This window comes from Bufo gargarizans, unplaced genomic scaffold, assembly GCF_014858855.1.
Source record: "Bufo gargarizans isolate SCDJY-AF-19 unplaced genomic scaffold, ASM1485885v1 original_scaffold_1463_pilon, whole genome shotgun sequence".
Taxonomy (NCBI): Eukaryota; Metazoa; Chordata; class Amphibia; order Anura; family Bufonidae; genus Bufo; species Bufo gargarizans.
Genome location: NW_025334370.1, coordinates 1740 through 21366, shown reverse-complemented (window position 1 = coordinate 21366; position 19627 = coordinate 1740). Strand labels below are relative to the sequence as shown.

Sequence of the window (19627 nt, the reverse complement as noted above, 5' to 3'; positions counted from 1 at the left end):
CAATCCGCAGTGCTAATCAAGGTATTTGCCAGCCATCTGCTTAATATCCATGAAAAAGCCTGCAAGAACATGAGCCTCTCCAGAACATTATCTCCGAACATCCGGTCATAAAATGTAGGAAATACAAAACTGTGAAATCAATCGATACTCCCCGAGCCGAAGATGAATGATGCTGTAAATCCCCGGAAGAAGGGACGTATTTTATATCATGTGAATTCTCCCAAATAGCTGCCACATGGGGTGAGAATTAGTGTTGGGCACGAACATTCGAATTGCGAATTTTAATTGCGACTATCGGCACTTTGAGAATTCGCAAAGATTTAGAATATCGTGCGATATATTCGTATTCACGAATATTCTAGATTTTTTTTTCCATCAGTAACCTCCCTTCTTGCTTGTGGGCCAATGAGAGGCTGCAAAGTCTTTGTCTGAGCTTAGCAACATCCCTAGCAACCAATAGGAAAGCTGCCTACCCCTTACTATATAAGAACCTCTCCAGCAGCCCTTGTATGCAGTATTTTGAAGATCTGAGAGACAGACAGCAGTGTTATTGCTGTGCTTTCCTGTGTCATTACATTAGATAGTTAGTTAGATAGCTTATATATATATATAATACAGATAGTTAGTGGGAGATTGTCAGTGTAGGCTACATCCTGATATAGTGTAAAAATGTAGCAACAGTGACCTGCGCGCAATGCGCGCATAGTACATTGCCGATTTTCGCAATCAAGAAATTAATCGCGAATATATGACAAATATATTCGCCCAAATATTCGCGAATTCGAATATTGCCCCTGCCGCTCATCACTAGTGAGAATCTCAAACTGGGAGCAGAAAATATTGGGAAACTGCTAAGATACCAGATTTGCTACGAAAGCATTGTGGCGCTCAGGCTCTTTAAATCCTCACCAGGTCATCCAGGCGTGTAATACCGCCATGTACGTGAGCCCCGATTGCTCCGGCAGATGAAAGAGTAATCCCAATATACTTCAGGGCTGCTTGAGAAATTCCCCACAGTAATCTGCTGTCAAGGTAATAGCAGGATGTGAAACTCCTCTACTGCCCTATCCCCCATCCACAGAATAGGTGATAGCTATTTGATTGGTTGGGGTCTGTCCTGCTCTTCCCTCCGCCAATTGCAAGAATGGGGGCCCTGTACCCCGAATTTAATGGAGTGGCAGGCTGAGCAGGCACACTGCTCCTCCATTCGTCTCTATAGATCTGCTGGAAATAGCTATTCCCAGAGTAGGTATGGGGCTCCCCGTTCTCGTCCCAGAGGTTTAATAGTTATCCAGCGAATAGAGAATAACTCCATCTAACGACCCCTTTAAAGGATGTTTCTGTGTATTAAATGCGGTTGACCTATCCTAAGGATAGGCCATCAGTATCCGATTGGTGGGGGGTCAGTCCGACTCCCAGCACCCCCGTCGATCAGCTTTTTGATGAAGCTTGTGATATCACGTTCATTGGTCACATGAATGGGACGGAGCTGCAATCCCAAGCACAGCACAGCGGATCGGTGGTCTAATATGTGCATGGACCCCTAAGGTGGATTTACACTGCCCGGTTGTCGTTCCCGACAATCTGCCCATCTAAATGCGTTTCGCCCGGTCATCGGGTGATCCTGTAGTTTATACAGGCACACCAATTATCGTTTCCGCTGTTTAGACCGCACGATCTGCTGCCCAGAAACAGTGCAGCGCTATGAGGCTGAGTGATTGCAATAGCGACCCCTCGTCCACATACTGTGATGGAGATCGCTGCATATAAATTTAGCGGTCTCCTTCGCCTAGCGAGCAACCGACTGTCGGGAAGGAACCCGCCTCTAGTGTAATGAAATATGAGTGGCCTCTGCAGGGATCAATAGCGAGGGAAGTGGTGTGACGGCCGCAGTTTAGACCGCCTAATGCCCCCCGAGTTATCTCTGTGTACACGCTGTGATCCATACTATCAGTATCAGTCTGGGACTGCTTCAGTGTCTCATGACCTCCATGTTCTCTCTAGCAAAATGTCATCCATGAGTCTCATGGCAAATCCTGCCACAAAAGAAGGAACCTGGCCCTGGGATGTGGTCGCCATAATCAGCTGAGAGGTGAATAGATACATCAGTTTTAAAGACCCCGTACATACTAGTGTATTGTCGGCCGAACCTGCCGAGAACAGAGGGTTCGGCACAGTCTAATGTGGGTGAAGAGCCCCCAACTCTCCCCCAACACATGATGGGGATCGGACAAAGTGAATATTGTCGACTCCTTTTGTTCTCTCGGGGAGAGGTGACCACAGCGGCTCTCTCTCACCTCTCCCATTGAGTACACATATGTGTTTGGCCGTATATGGGGGAGCCGGAAGGGAATCGGGAGAGATAACTCCAGATGCAATGCGTTTTTCACTGAAGTCCCATTCGCTTCTATGGGACCAGGGCTGCCTGAATATAGAACATGCTGCGATTCTCACGCAACGCAGAAATAATGTGTGAAAAATAACGCTCATGTACACAGACCCATTGAAATGAATGGGTCAGGATTCAGTGCGGGTGTTATGTGTTCACATCACGCATCGCACCCGCGCGGAAATGAAAGGGGCCTAAGCGTCCATTCACCTTCAATAGCTGACGAATGACCATGCACATGTTTTCAATAAGAGAAAGTCGCTAGCAGACACTCCCCTGTCAGAGTCAGAATACCCCCATAGGCATACGATAGTCTCCCAATCATGCCAATACAGTCTCATATTGCTGAGTTTCCCCTAATGTGTAGGAGAACCTTGCAGGCCCTCTGACTGGATTATGCGGCTCTCCGGGAATGCATCCCCGTCCATTCGCCACCGGCTGAGGCGTGCCATATGTTCCCACAGAGCAGATCTGTTGCAGGAATTTCCGCGACTGAACATCCATACCTTACACCTGGATGAGGCTGTTTCTGCAGCATGTGCATCGGCTTCTGCAGATGAATGGGACAGCGCAGACATTTCTGAAACAAATCTGCCTATTGTCATCTGAGCTCCCACAACGGCAGATTTCTTAAATGTAGCTTTAGACATGAATGGAGAAGAACAACATCTTTGCAATTAGTACAAAATAAGTAAAGACCATTTTATGCAAGATGTGTTAAAGGGGATCTCCAGGCTACAGATATTGATGACCTAGCCTCATATCAGATTGGCGGGGTCCAACGCACAGCAGCCCCCACTGATCAGCTGTTTCAGGCAACCAGCAGTGCATGGAGCTCCATATATTTAGTAGTTTCTGCCGCTGGCTTACTGAAGCCTAGCTCCCATTCACTCAGACGTTGCTGCAGCCCAAAACAGATGATTGGCGGGGGGGCTGAGTGTAGGACACCCATCGATCTGATACTCATGACCTGTCCTAAGAATAGGTCATCAGTACCTGGAGAATCCCTTTAATAAGAACGCTCATTCCCTGTCATGGAACCGTGTAAGCATAGCAGCGATCAGCCAACAGACAAGCAGAGGCTGATCAACTCTTTTATGTGGGCCTCAAAGTCATCACTGTCTGCAACAACAAGACCCAGCGACAGTCGCTAAATATATACAAACGGGAATCAGACAATCAGGTTGCATTGGCCCTTTAAATGAAAGCCGATTGACTTGTTGTATCGCCAGTTGGAGCGAGTTCCAAAGGACCGTAAGGCAAAGTATTTACAAAATGGCTGAAACTTTTATATACAGTGTTGGGGGGGCATGCCATCCGGCCGCTCGATAGATTTATTATAATTTACTCCATGAACTGAAATAAATTACACAGCTGGAATAGATTTGCTTTCCTGGCCCAGGGATCGTTCAGGAATCTTAATAAATTTGGCGCCTCGCATTTCTTATTACAACTGGAGTATAAATATGTCTTAATACATTCATCCCTTTGACTTTAGAATATAATAATTATAACACTATATATATATATATATATATATATATTAATATAAAATACATTCATCTCTGACTTTAGAAAATAATATAACACATTCATGTCTTTGACTTTGGAATATAATAATTATACTATATATAATAATATAAAATACAATTATCTCTGACTTTAGAATATAATACATTCATCCCTTTGACGTTAGAATATATTAATTACACTATATATAATAATATACTGCGTTCAGCCCTTTCACTTTAGAAAGTAATAATAATTATACTAAATATAATAAAACAATACATTCATCTCTTTGCCTTTAGAATATAATAATTATAACACTATATATCATTTATTATTTATTTTACACGCTTGTATAGCGCCTACATATTCTGCAGTTTGTCCCTTTGACATTCTTCCCTTGGACTTTAGAATGTAATACATTGGAGCAGAGATTATAACCTCATTGCAGTAATATGTAGGTGCATTTTACACCAGGTACAGACTGGCATGAGCGTGAGCAGCTGGTACCCCATGTCTGGCGGTGTCCAGATGCCAGCGTTCACAGCTGGGCAGCAGACAGCCGCCCGCATACCTTGCTGATCATTACCTGTGCTGTCTCTGTCTGGAAAATATAGAGCCATGTTTATTGAGGAAGTGGGGGGTGAGAACCTGTCTTCAGGCTATCCTATTGGCGGCCTGGCCTAAACTACTATCATTTAGGGTTCTTTTGTGCCTTTGTTTAAAGTGCTATTAATACAAAGGCTTCCTCCACGCTAATTGCTGAGCTTTCATGTCTGACACAGATCTGGTCTTCTGGAATTTTATTATCTATCGGTAGGAAGAGGATGGGACGTGTTTGTAAAATCCAGGAATTGCTGAGCTAAATGACCTTCCACTGTTTGTCATGGAGAGTTGTATGGCTGTGCTTTGTGCTGTTTATTGTAGTAGAATATCCTTTCTTCACACAGATTTTATAGGTATATATAGTGTACTGAGTGCCAGATTAGCAAATATTCCGAATTACTGGATGGCTATAGACACAATATCCAGAATATTGGTTTCCGGATTATAAGAATTTATACATAATGTGTTCCAGGGATTTAGTGAGCATTCTGATATTTTTTCACGCACATGCCCCTTTAAAGGTGTACACACTACAATATAGGAAAATATAGGAAAGAAGGAATTATTTTAAAGCATTTTCAAAAGTAATTTCCACCAGTAGGCAATATAATGAACTCTCTTATTCTCTGTTACCAGGAAAATGTTATTTTCTCTGTAAGGCTACTTTCACACTAGCGTTCGGGTTTCCGTTCGTGAGCTCCGTTTGAAGGAGCTCACGAGCGGACCCGAACGCAGCCGTCCAGCCCTGATGCAGTCTGAATGGATGCGGATCCGCTCAGACTGCATCAGTCTGGCGGCGTTCAGCCTCCGCTCCGCTCGCCTCCGCACGGACAGGCGGACAGCTGAACGCTGCTTGCAGCGTTCGGGTGTCCGCCTGGCCGTGCGGAGGCGTGCGGATCCGTGCAGATCCGTCCAGACTTACAATGTAAGTCAATGGGGACGGATCCGTTTGAAGATGCCACAATGTGGCTCAATCTTCAAGCGGATCCGTCCCCCATTGACTTTACATTGAAAGTCTGGACGGCTCCGTACTAGGCTATTTTCACACTTAGCTTTTTTTTGCTAAAATAATGCAGACGGATCCGTACTGAACGGAGCCTCTGTCTGCATTATTATGATCGGATCCGTTCAGAACGGATCCGATCGAACGCTAGCCGAACGCTAGTGTGAAAGTAGCCTAAAGTGTATTTGTAAGCTTCACAAGTGGCCCTTTGAAATGTGGCCCCCGAGCTTTGATCCCGAGGAACAGCTATGACTTCCAAAAAGAATCACAGAAAAATAAGGAGAGAAAACCATTCATAAGACCCAGGATGGGTCATCAGTATCTGATCGGTGGGGGTTCTTCACACTATACCAGTCAGCGTACCATACGTTGGATAGCGGCTGTGCCTGGTATTGCAGCTCAGTCCCATTCAATTGAGATGTGGAAAGGTCATGTGATCGATGAAAGTGACATCACAGATCTAGGAAGAGACCACAGTCCCTCCCAACAGCTTATTGCAGGGGTCAGACCCCCATCGATCAGATACTGATGACTTATCCTGAGGTTTGGTCATCAATATTTAATTACTGGACAACACCTTTAAAAGGTTTTTCCCGAAATGTAAATACTGATGACCAATCCTATCCTCAGCTCCATTCATCTCAAGGGGGCTGAGCTGCGCCTAGGCCACGTGACCGATTAAGGGTCCATTCACACGTCCATTCACAAGTGTTTTGTGGTCCGCAAATTGCAGATCCGCAAAATACGGACACCGGCCATGTGCATTCCGCATTTTGTGGACCGCCAATCAGATACCGATGACCTATCCAAAGGATAGGTCATTGGTATTTAAGTCTCGGAAAACCCCTTTAATCTAGCTTCAGTAGGGCCACATAGGTGGTGGATTAACAAATATTCTGGATTATTGGGTAATCATGGAAAAGTATGTAAAACTCGCTTGCAAAGATGGCCAAGCACATAAGATAATTATCAGCCAAACACGTTTATTTCAGCAGAACTGAACGGCGAGAACGGTCGGCATATTGCATTTAACATACCTAATCCTTCTCAGGGAAATAAACCACCGCCAGAGCCTAATCCCCTCTCCCCACTGAAAACACATACACGTTCTGCAGAGCGGAACATAGAGGGATCAGGAGTAGAGATGAGCGAATCTAATCCCACAAAGTGAAATTCGATCTGAATTTCAGAATAAATTTGATTCACCTCAAAGCCGAATCTCCTCCTGCTTCGTGTCAGCGAATCGATTTGACCTGAAATAGTGTAAAAAAAACAAAAAAATTCAAACTGGCCTCCTCAATTTGCTAGCGACGGGCTGCAATCCTGTGCGTGGTGACGTATGACCTCACCACGCCAGCCGGCGGGATGACATAATCTCGCACCGTGCGAGATATTACTCCAGATCTTCAAGCAAGATGGCAGCGGCCGGCCCGTTGCGAGCAAATGGAGATGGCAAGTTTGATAAAAAAAAAAAAAAAGTATGTTAATTTCACACTGTTTTTACACTCAGATGCCGCAATCACGCATGAACGCGGTATCTGAGGGGTACAATGACGGGGGGGTAGAGCTATCGCAGCTCCCTGTCATTGCACACGCTACTTAAAAAAAATGCGCTTCGTGACGAAGTTATTTGTCACAAAGCGAATTTTTTTTGGTAGAATTCTGCGAATCAGCCAAATCAAACTTTTCATAAATTCACTCATCTCTAATCAGGAGAATAGCTGCCAGGTGACAGAGCATTTGGCCAACAACCATCTGCATTGTACGGCCAGTTTATGGGTAAAGAACCTTCAAAATCTTCAACATCTGCTAATAAAATGTTGACTTTCTGAATTATTATATGCAGGATAGCAAGCAATCTTATTTCTCAAATGAAGACACTATTACTCGGCCTTGGAGCCGCATACCCCTCCATATAAACTATAAGCTCCCGGCCTATATATGTTAAGAGGAAATTAATGTGGACACATACTGAAAATAATTCAAGGACACAGAATAGAAGCAGCAAAAGAAGATGTATTTTCTACTGATTTTCCTCCCAGTCTGGTCTTATTATCTGCTATTTATATAGTACTCACTGTAGTTCAGCACCCGGTCACAGTGCCCCAGCCTAATACCTGCACTTTCACAGCAGCATCTGATCATACAAGACACGTCAGACCTCAAATAGCAGACGTGCCTCCAAATAAAGACCTCATTGTGAGTCCACACCCAGGAATCCAGGAGCCAGGAGGGCTCTCATTGGTTGCTGGGGGAAAAGACGTAACCCGGGGGGGGGGGGGGGGGGGGCACAGTGTAAATTATGTAACTGGGTCCTACCCCAACTCCTAGTCATGAATAGTATTTATCATATGGGGCAGATGGACCTGTTGGGTCAAGGTGTGACCACAACTTCTGCACAAAAACATGGCTGGCTGAGGGCAAGAAAGTAATGTGGAAGCAATGTCAGTGAGATACAGGGGCTACATACATCTGGCTACCTACCTAGCAGTGCATTGCGGCCGTTGTCATCTGGTAGAAATCTCTTGTCCACAGCACACACCAGAATATGATCTGGTAAACTAGGCGACTTGGCACCAACCAATAAGAATCCAGGAGGCACTTCAAACTGCTCGGAGGCAATGGACGCCAATCTCAAGTCTTTACCGGCCTGACAAAAACCTGAAACAAATACATAAAAACATGAATGTATTATTCTATTATTCCCATATATCATGGTCAGTAAATCTGTACTTACAAATTCAGGCCCAAACAAGCTTAGGGTTCTCTAGGACTATTCTGGGACCAACTGCACCACCAGGCATGGTCATAAATAAGAGGCGAAGATCATGTAAGGACCATAGCCCCTCAACCAAAATCATAAGGGTCACTGAAATGCCACCACAGAGGTTCTGCTTATTATTGGAAAGGACCAGAACAAAAGATAAGATTTTGTCATGATGCACCCATCAGGTTTGAAGGATTTCTGCTGGTCGACAATATTTTTGAGGTCTAGCGCAGAACTTGTAGAAAACATCACGTAACAAGTAGGCTCTTAAGACCCCTTTACATTGGCAGATTATCAGGAACATATGGACGCTCGTTCCTGATAATTGCCTTGTGTAAAGGGGCCGCTAATCACTTGATGAATGAGCAAACGCTCGTTCATCAGGTGTAAGTATAGTGGATGCGGCAAAAAATTATCATTTTTGAGCAACCTGTGTAAACAGGGGTTTGCCGCCCAGAAGCAATAGAGATGACAGAGGCGATCGCCGGAACTGATTGCTGCCTAACGCAGCTCTTTACCTCCACTCATGATCAGTCAATGCAAACGTTCAGTTTGTTCCTGATAATTGCCTTATAAAGGGCCTTTAGTCCTCACCATCAGTCATGCAGCAGCCTTCAGGTGGGGGTTTATTCAGATATGAATGGGCTGGACTGCTTGACCCAGAAACATCATCGTCTTCATCGTCATCATCGTTGTCCACACCACCTACAGAGGATAAAAGAGGATGATTTTAATTAAGAAGTTATCCAAATGAACACTCAACGGCGTTCCCCTAGCTTTGGCCTGCAGCTCTGCTCGTTCGTTCGTTGTGGCTGTTTTGTTCAAGCACAAGTCCCGGCCCACAACTAAATCAGTGCATGGATGCTGTCACAAAAGCCCACTTAGGACAATAAATAAAGCCCCCCCCCTCCCCCCCCCCCCCCAACACTAATGACAGGCGGACTTCTGCTGTGGAGTTGACTTTATTTTCACTTTCCTCTGTTGGGAGGACTGTAGTTTTAATGTTAATGTCAAGGAAATGGTTAGTGGAGTTTACTACATGAAAGGTGGTCTGACAAGGAGCAGCACTGAGATCATATCAGCTCCCTGGAAGCTTGGAAATGCTAATGTCCCTCCTACAGGTTCCTTTGTAGCAAGAAGGAGGAGAGCAGCAGTCAAGACACTGGCTAAGAAAAAGGTGTTTAGAAAGGGCACAGAAGCATTATAACTTTTTTTGTCCAACTCGATATCCAGTTCCCGAATAACCCTTTCAACAGTTCTATTTAGGGGTGCCATGGGGAGCCAGATGGAACCACACGGCCTGAATTTGGCTGCAGTTGACATCCCATTTATGGCTCCAAATCCTGAACCCCTTTCCTGCCATAACCACCCCTCACCCCATTCAGAACTGAATTAGATGACAATATTGTTTTAGGATGCTTGGTCTTCTGTATAACCCCTGGGATCTGAGTTTCATGCCCTTAAAACCCCACCTATCATAATTTTCTATGCAGTGGAGACCGTGGGACCCTACCAGATACAGGACAAAACATATGATATTTGGGCACTTTTTTGGCAAATGTTTGGCTGTAAAATCTATGCACATGTCAGGGTATACACCATCTACTACTTCAGCAACATACGTGGAAACAGTCTTCCCCTCAAAGTCCCATGAATGGAACCTTCAGGTCCAAATTCTGACACTTCAAGTGCTCATAGACCAATTTTCTTTTTAACCTCATCATGGAATTTCTGAACAAAACCCATGAAGTGGTCTGTATTATCAGACCCCAGAAACCCACCCTCCTGCTAAAGCAATTTCTGCTTGCAATAGTCCCAGGCCTAGAGAAATCCAACTGTACTTGTCACATGCCGTTTTTTCAGCGAATCACATGAGTAATCAGAAGTTGGACTTCATATGATTGGACAAAAACCTTCACATGACCCATGGAGCATGACCTTTTTCTGCCTGTGACTCCGACAAAAATTTTTTTTATATTTTTTATTTTAGTGGTAAGGAAATATTTTTGAGTTTCAATCCCCTGATGACAGCTGTCTGCAGATGAGGTGCTGGCTTATTTAATATCCAAGTCATGTCTCAAAGTCTATATAAAGGGTCAAACATTGACTTATAGGGTAGCTGCCTTACATCTGATGGCATTAGAGATAAAGCTTGTTAAGGTCTCATTTGCATCCCTTTCTTCTCAGAATTCCAGAGGAGCATGTATGGCCTGTAAGTCTCCTCACACAGACTAAGGCGCTCTTCGTAAGGAAAGAAAGTATTCCCGAATTCTGATTTAGGCCTCTCACCCAGTTAAGCCAGTACTCTCTGCTCTGCACTGATGAGGGGCAATCACCCCGAAGCAGCTGTCTGAAGATGAGATGCTGGCTTATTTAATACTTGAGTCATGCCTCAAGGCCTATTCAAAGGGTTGAACATTGACTTATAGGATAGCTGCCTTACATCTGGTGGCATCATAGGCAGAGCTTGCTAGGAGCTCATTTGCATATCTTAAAGGGACTCCCCTCAAGCATTGGGGGAATATCCCTAGGATATGCCCCCAATGTCTGGATCCCGCACCTATCTTTAAAACGGAACCCGCAAAGTGAATGCCACCCTCTATTCATTCCTATGGAAGCATCGAAAATAGCCAAGCTGTGCACTCGACAATTTTCAGCAGTCCCATTAAAATGAATGGAAAAACGCACCGCGCAAGCGCGGCCACCGCTCTATTCACTTCTCTGGGGCTGATGGAAATAGCCAAGCCAGTGTTCAGCTATTTTTCGGCACTTCCATAGGAATGAATGGAGGGCAGCCATGCAGGCGCGGTGCGCCCTCCGGGACTTTGCAGACTCCGTTCTAAGTATAGCCGCAGATCCCAGAAGTGGGACCCGCATCTATCAGACATTGGGGGCAAATCCTAGCAATATGTCCCCAATGTCTGAGGTGAGACAACCCCTTTAATCCCCTCGAAGGTACAGTATGTATAAATGTCACTTTTTTTTTATTCTTATATGAGGAAAATGCATATAGAAAAAACACTAAAGTACCTCTAAACTGAAAATAAGGGACATTATTTATCTTTATTTCAAAATGCAAATGCTCCTGGAGCTATTGGTGGTAATTTCATCATGTTTTGCTCCCTTAGAATTAAAAAACTGCCACTGCCTGTGTGGTCTCTTTTGCAGTTTTTGGGCTGGGTTCACACATGCAGTTTTATGCAGGAGTGGTTAGAAAAAGAACAAGTATACATGCGTATGTCTTTTCTTTATAATTTTTCTTCATTTTGGATCAATTCCTATGGTTGTTAAAAAATAAATTAAAAAAATGCACCAAAAACTTATCAATAACTTCATTAGGCTGGTGTCATACATAGATTTCTATGCCTGGCTGGTGTAGATTTCAGTCTTCTTCCATGCCAGAAAACTGGCGTAAAAGAAGATAAATGTTTCCCCCTTCCTCGCCATGCCCCCTTTTCGGGAAAGTGGTGCGGCTGGCGGAGTATTGGCACTTGCAAAAACATTTTTTCACGCCACAAATTGGCATAATTATATGATAAACGTGGCATGTCTGTATGATAAACGTGGCATGTCTGTATGATAAACGTGGCATGTCTGTATGATAAACGTGGCATGTCTGTATGATAAACGTGGCATGTCTGTATGATAAACGTGGCTATTTGTGTGGAAGCATCGACCTGTGTGTAGATGATAAATGTTGGTTATGGGGAAGCTCTTTAAGACTGGGTCTGCATGGAGCGGGTGTGATGCAATGGCCGAAATCTCGTCCATCACATCGACCAACGGAAGCACAAATTTAAGGTAATACCATGATTAACCAGCAAATTTGGGCAGCCCGATGGAGGAGGTTGCAGCTGCCACACCGTGGATTCCCCTTAGGCTTCTTTCACACTGGCGTTAGGATTGTCTGGCAGGGGAACAGCCTGCCGGATCCCTACTAACGTTTGCACACGTGTGCTGCCGGAAGTCCGCCCCGGCCCCAGTCACCATTTGCATGTTTGCCGTGCTGCGGCCCATCCCCATTATAGGGAATGGGGCCGGGGCGGACTTCTGGCAGCACATGTGTGCAAACGTTAGTACGGATCCGGCAGGCTATTCCCCTGCCAGACAATCCTAACGCCAGTGTGAAAGAAGCCTTAAAGTCCTCATGTAAAAAGGCCAGCATTTTTTTAATGCAGCATGTACTTTTATGACATTTTTGGTGTTTTTTTTAAACACTGACATTTTATGTTTTTTTACAACTTTTTAAAAGGGTTTTCCAACATTTTACTAATCAGTATTTGATCGGTGGGAATCCAACACCCAGGAGCCCTGCCAGTCACCTGTGTGAGAAGGCACCGACACTCCTGTGAGCACCGCGGCCTTCTCTGTGCTCACTAAGCACATTGTAAGGCGGCTGCGCTTGGTATTGTACTCAGCCCCATTCACTTCAATGGGACTGACCTGCGATGAACGTGTCGTTACTGGCCTAGGAAAAGTCACAGGAGCGCTGGTGCCCAGCTGATTGGTGGCAGGTCACGGGTGTCGGATCCCCACCGATCAGATACTGATGACCTATCCTGAGGATCAGTCATCAGTAGTAAAATGTTGGAAAACCCCTCTAAGTCCCATAGAGAAGCTAATGGGAAAGAATGGCAAAATAAAGCCATACCAAGAGCATGGTGCGTTTTGAAAAATAAAAAAGCCACAAAAACAGCACAAACCAAAACGCTTTGTATGTAGTGCAGTTTATGTTTCAATCTGGCTGCGGAGTTACAGGCTAGAAAATAAATCCTGAAAAATGTCACGGAAAAAATGATGCTCTTTACAAAAACGTTGGGTCTTGTGTATGTGTAAAACCAGCATAAAACAGCACGTGTGAATGAAGCCGGTGGTGGATACAAAAAAATAAAAAAATAATTTACGGATGTAGCAGGGTTAACACACAAGCTCTTAACTCAAATTTTTTAACTCATCGCGTTCTTTCGAGACAAAAGCCATTGAAAAGCAATTGAAGGTGTTTGCTTAACGCATTTAGTTTAGAGAACACGTCTCAGAAAGTATGAGTGTTAACTCTACTACATCTGTATGATCCACTCCAGTTTGATAAACTGCCCTCATCCTGGCCCTGTCAAAAATCGCATATACACAGCCATATGGTCCTATAACTAAGCAGATTTGCAGTTCTGGACTTGGCGAAAGCAGGGTCACAACTGCTGAGCTTCATTGGCACGCCATTAGAGAACCCCATAAAATCTAAGAAGGATCAGATGATCTAAAGATGCCCGGCCACAAGACTGTGGAAAGCATATTATATAAATACAGATGAAACTTAAAAAATTTGAATATCGTGCAAAAGTCCATGTATTTCAGTAATGCAAATTAAAAGAAATTGCATTAATATAGCTTAAAATTCGAATTTTGGGAAAAGGTTCAATATTCTAGGCTCAGAGTGTCACCCTCTAGTCAGCTAATTAATCCATACCCCCTGAGCAAAGGGGACCTCAAAATTGTGACTTTGGGGTTTCATAAGCTGTAAACCATAATCATCCAAATGATAACACATAAAGGCTTGAAATATCTCGCTTTGCATGTAATGAGTCTCATGTGTTAGTTTCACCTTTTAAATTGCATTACTGAAATAAATAAACTTTGCACGATATTCTAATTTTTCGAGTTTCGCCTGTATATCTGATGCAACGTCCAATCTCATATGTTATTGAACAAAAAAATCAAGAAAACCAATCCAACCTTACGACACGCTGCTAGCTAAATCCTTAATCCTGGGCTTCCTGTGAAGGCAGTGAGATCCTATCTCCACTAATCCAGGAAATTTCAAGGAATTAGGAACCTTTTCTAAATTTACAGCCGACCAAGAACTGCACTGAAACCTGAGCACAACAGTCATCGAGGGCTGAAAACGGCCATGTTTCTCTTAACTGAATTTATCCATAGGATATACCCATGACCAGAGAGAAAGACTGTCATTAAAGCTTATGTAAATGCTGATGTAGCAGAGCTGTGTTGTAATGTGGTGCTACACTATGTGATATCACAATGTCTTATCTGTCGTTTTAACAAAGTTTTAAGAAATTGGCCTCAAAGAGTGAAATACGTTTTTAGACTTCTGACTAGAGAGAAAGAGTCATTAAGACCGTCATTAAATCATGACAAGGGCAGACTATGTAAATGCTGATGTAGCAGTGCTGTGTTGTAATGTGGTGCTACACTATGTGATTTCACAATGTCTTATCTGTTGTTTTAACATACTTTTACCAAATTGGCCCGAAAGAGTAAAAGGAGTTTTAGACTTCTAAATTTCAGGAAATTTGGGGTAATTCCTGGGCTACGGATGCCACGGACCACTGCCGCGTTCCCTTTCCATTGCAGCATGATAAGAAGCGTTCCATCATCCCATGACGATGGCTGCCAATGACTGGCAGTATACTTGAGAACGTTCTGGGAATATCCAAGAGGTTAAAAAAAAATGGGGGGGGGGGGGGAGACCTCTTGGACTTATTGAAGAGCTGGCAAATCTCCCACAAAGCTCATAGAGGGTTACTTTCTCACAGAAAACAGCCCTCCATGAGCGCTGACTGTATGCGGCATTGGGATACTGCAGCCCCAGCATACATACCAGCTCGGACGTGTCGTACCTGGAAGGGGGTGGGGCTATATAGGTAAGGGGTGGGATCTTTGAGAAGGGGCATGTCAATGGCTGAAAACATTTTTACAATGTGCTTCTCGCATTCATCTATCTGTTCTTCAGCAGGTCAACACAGAAAAGTTGGCAAGTATGCCGTTCCGGTGGCATCCTTATGGCACGCGATTATGCCGTGAAAAAGACAGGAAGCAGCGGAGGACTGAAGTTAAGGGGTTATTTTTTTTTTTTTTTTACATTTTCAGCAAATTGAACTAGATTTTTAGGAAGCCCTTTTATTTGACAAATGCAGCACTTCTACACCATTTGCAGTTGACTGATGATCCAGGAATAAAACCTGGGGGACCTGCTCTCCAGAACAGGGGTCCATTCCCCTCCGCCCCTCCGACACCACTCCTGCTTGCATGACTATTTTCTGTAATTTCCACAGAAGAGAACAGAGAGAGCTTTGCACATGTGCAACAACCTCTCCATTCACTCTCCACCTACCAGGGGCAGAATGGGAACTTAAAGTGGCCCTGGAAAAAACAGTGGCGCCAAGTTGTAGACGGGTCCAAATTGGCAGTAGGCCGGGCAACACATGTAGGCACGGCCAATACAAGCCACAAGTAGGCAAGGACAACAGAAGTAGGCGGGTCCATCAATACCATAGTGCAGAACAAAATACCACCCCCGCAGAACCAAATACCACAGTGCAGCATACAATACTGCCCTATCAGCATACTGAGGATGGTGATACAGTTAAATTCAGGACAGCACCTGAGGCTGCTGGCTATGTACAAAAGGACCTGATGCTCCTAGCATTATAATACTAAGAGTATCAGATCGTTGTGTATCTGGCCAGTGGCTATTAAGAGGATTCGGGTGCTCCCCTGGTCACCAGCCCACCAAGAAATTTCCCTGTAGGGTATATGCCAGTTCACCCCTGCCACCTACACCCTTCACCAAGTGGGATGGGCATAGAGGAAACCCCATTCTCCATAGAGGTGCAATCCCACAGGTGGGGCGCAGCAGTGCTCATCGCCAAAACATGTCTGGCTGACTCCTACTGGACCTGAAGACACGCACATTGGGCTCAGCCAACTCTAAATACTCGCATAATACAGTAATATCTTCTGTAAAGTAATTACATTATCTGATAATAAACAGAATACAGGGTTACTGAGTTCATAGTGCTACTGACCAAGATGCATTCTGCCCATGACTAATGACAGGACTATGGTGGAGAAATGGAGAACCGCACTCTGAGGGTTTTCTGGTGCCAACAAGGGCTAAAATAGCCACGTTATATATAGTCGAGATTGAGGCACCAAGACCATTCAGTTTTTGCAAAACTGAACGGTCTGAGTGCCTCAATCTCGACTATATAAAGACAGGACTAGTGACGTTCTAGATTATTCCGTAAATCGAAATATAATTATTGCCAAAGATGACCAATCAACTGCTCCGTCATAACTAATGGTTATTAATAACAACGAAACAACCAAGAATAGTAATGGCGATATTATTAGTTCTCAGTTAATAGTTTCAGGTTTTAGATTTTGTATGTTTACTCTGTTTTGAATGTACGGTGCCCTGGAATTAATAGCCCCTAAAATTATTGGTATTAAGGGTCCATTCACACATCCGCATATGGCCGGCACTTTAAAAGAAATGCCTTTTCTTGTCCGTGTCTGCGGACAAGAATAGGACATGTTCTATTTTTTGCAGAACGGAAGTGCGGCTACGGACAGCTGCGTGTGCTGTCCACATATTTTCCGGCCCCATTAAAAATGAGTGGGTCCGGATCCGTTCCGCAACATTGCGGAACGGAACCGGATCCATTTTGCGGACGTGTGACTGGACCCTAAAGGGGTTCTCTGGGCTTTTAATAATGATGACCTATTCTCAGGATAGGTCATCAATATCAGATCGGCTGTATGAGGAGACGGCGCCCGCAGTGTGCACGTGCTGTCTCCCGTCTCTCCTCCTGCTCGCTGCTGCTTTGCCATAGACCTATCCTAAGAATATGTCATAAATATTAAAAGTCCAGAGAACCCCTTTAAAAATAATAGGATAATAATATTAAAGGATAAAGAAAAAAAAAAGAAAAAAAAGAACAGAAGAAGAGAAAAGGAAAAAAAAAAAGGAAAGAAAGAAAGTAAGAAAAACAAATGGGGGAAAAAGGAAAGAAAGAAAGGAAAGAAAATTATAATGATATAGAATGTAATAGATAGACAATAGATGATAGATGGATAGATAGATCATAGATAGATACTAGATAGATATATAAGACATGCAGTAAGTAGATAGATAGCTAGTCAATAGATATTAGATGGATATTAGATAAATAGATAGATAGATTGATAGAGATACAGTAAGTAGATAGATAGATATGAGATAGATAGATAGATAGATAGATAGATAGATAGATAGATAGATAGATATGAGATAGATAGATAGATAGATAGATATGAGATAGATAGATAGATAGATAGATAGATATGAGATAGATAGATATATAGATAGATAGATAGATAGATATGAGATAGATAGATAGATAGATAGATAGATAGATAGAAATATATCAGCTAGATAGATATGATAGAGATAGATAGATAGATAGATAGATAGATAGATAGATAGATAGATAGATATGAGATAGATAGATAGATAGATATGAGATAGATAGATAGATAGAAATATATCAGCTAGATAGATAGATAGATAGACTTCTAGAGGTTTTAGATAATTTGCAAGACTCTGTATATTAAATTATGTAGGCTGAAAGAATGATATAAATACATACAACCTCAGCGAATTATTGATTTATTTTAAAACCAGGTCTGAATTCTATGTTAGATATTTCGATAATACTTGTGAGCACATATGACAGAATTGTAAAATGCGACCCGTCCACCTCCACATCAATTCAACTCCTCAGTACAATGAGACAACCCTGGTAACCTCCAGCCCCCCACCCCAATTGTTGACTCTAGCCTTGCTGCTCCTCGTAGATACTCTGCTCCTCAGTGCTGAACCTTCTTCTTTTATAGGGTCTTATTTCTTTACATGTCTTGTTTTGAGCCCGTACCCCCACTATATTAATAAAAAGGGTGATCATTCATATAGCACCAGCATAGCAGTCCCAGTCCCTAATAAGTCACAAACCTTGGACACTGACACTAGGTCCAATCTTTAGTACATGCTGAGAACCTACAAAAACTCAGGGAGACCATACAAACCCAGGCAGATGTTGTGAGAAGAGACACTGTGAGAAGTCTGGGAATAGGGAACCTCACCACAAGAGTAGTCCTCATGTAACTGTGAAAGCAACTTCTTACCTTCCAGGGATGATAACTGCTGTTCAGCTTCTAAGTAGAGCTGGGAAAATATGGGTCTAGGGACCAAGTTGTTGGATCTCAGAGAAGCCTCGATGGAATTGTGCAGAACTTCCTCAAAACGTGTTGTCTTCAGTTGTCCAGCATACGAATTCCCCATCTTCCATAGGAGGAAAAGAACACAAGTAGTTAAGACTTTCACAGCAGAGGAGAATTTTTGTTTTTGCCAAGGCTCAGTATGGATCTCCTCTGGGGGATAATGGAACAGCTGGCTTAGGTGTAGTCAGGTGTATGGGTGCTGGGCTAGAAGGAACATGGTGACAGAACAGGAGAAGTGTGTCCTGGTGCAGAGCAATGAGCTGAATGTTGTGGTGAGCACTGTGTGTCTGCGGTGAGGCAGGCAATGCCTCCTCTTTGACTGTGTGATTTGAGCCCTGGGCTGATGATATATTACAGGAAGCCACCTGCCAGCAGCTATCTCCAAGTCACCAGTGGTGACCACAGACTGACACCTTATAAAAGATCTCACCAGGGCTGGGATCTGGGAGAAGACACCCTATGGTTTACAAGCTGTACAGGAACATCACAGTATGAACTGCTAGACAATACCTCCATGAGAGACAGAGGCTCATTGTGAGCAGACACGACAGCTCTCCCATTAACCCCTTAATCACTGGGACACGTTGACTCTTAGGCGCACATATTGATGATTTCAAGATGTCATATACGCAACACAACCTGTCCTTAAGACAGATGACTATACTGCAGATAGAGGTCTCTCCTCATTTACAAAATGTAAGCGCCAAACTACACAAAAACTAAAAGAGCCCAATACCCACCCAAAAAAAAAAAAAAAAGGATATCTCTCTATCTCATTTTCTTTTCTTCTGTTCATTTCTTTTTTTTTTTCTTTACCCTTTAATATTATTATACTATCATTTTTAAAGAGGTTCTCTGGGCTTTTAATATTGATGACCTGATGATCTAACTACCTATCTATCCTCATATCTATCTATCAGTCTATCTATCTATGTATCTTTCTCTCTACCAATTATCTATCAATATTTCTACAATTATCTATCTACCAGTCTATCTATCTATCTCTCATATCTATCTATTTCCTATCTATCTCTCATATCTATCTATGTATCTCATATCGTATCTATCTCATATCTATCTATCTACCAGTCTATCTACCTATCCATCTATCTACAAAAATAAAAAAAATAAAGAGCAGAACACAGAAACCAGCAGGTGCAATCCCTTCAAAGACCTGCGACCAAGGTCCACTTGAATATATTAAGTAAAAGAAGGCAGCACTCCGACAGTTCAGTGGAAAAAAGTGGATGGTTTATTATATCTAACAGCAACGTTTCAGCTCTACTCAGTGGAG

At 43.3% G+C, this 19627-nt stretch overlaps 1 protein-coding gene across 1 annotated transcript in view; it reads right to left on the bottom strand.

Moving 5' to 3' along the window:
* LOC122923312 (protein GREB1-like) overlaps positions 1-18538 on the bottom strand; it is a 92324-nt gene extending 73786 nt beyond the window's left edge. The window contains exons 1-3 of the mRNA XM_044274094.1: positions 18238-18538; positions 8869-8979; positions 7992-8168 (exon numbers count right to left, since the gene is read on the bottom strand). Coding sequence (XP_044130029.1) covers positions 7992-8168; positions 8869-8979; positions 18238-18394 — 445 coding nt within the window. The 5' untranslated portion in view covers positions 18395-18538. The remainder of the gene's footprint in view (positions 1-7991; positions 8169-8868; positions 8980-18237) is intronic.
* Positions 18539-19627: the final 1089 nt, after the last annotated feature.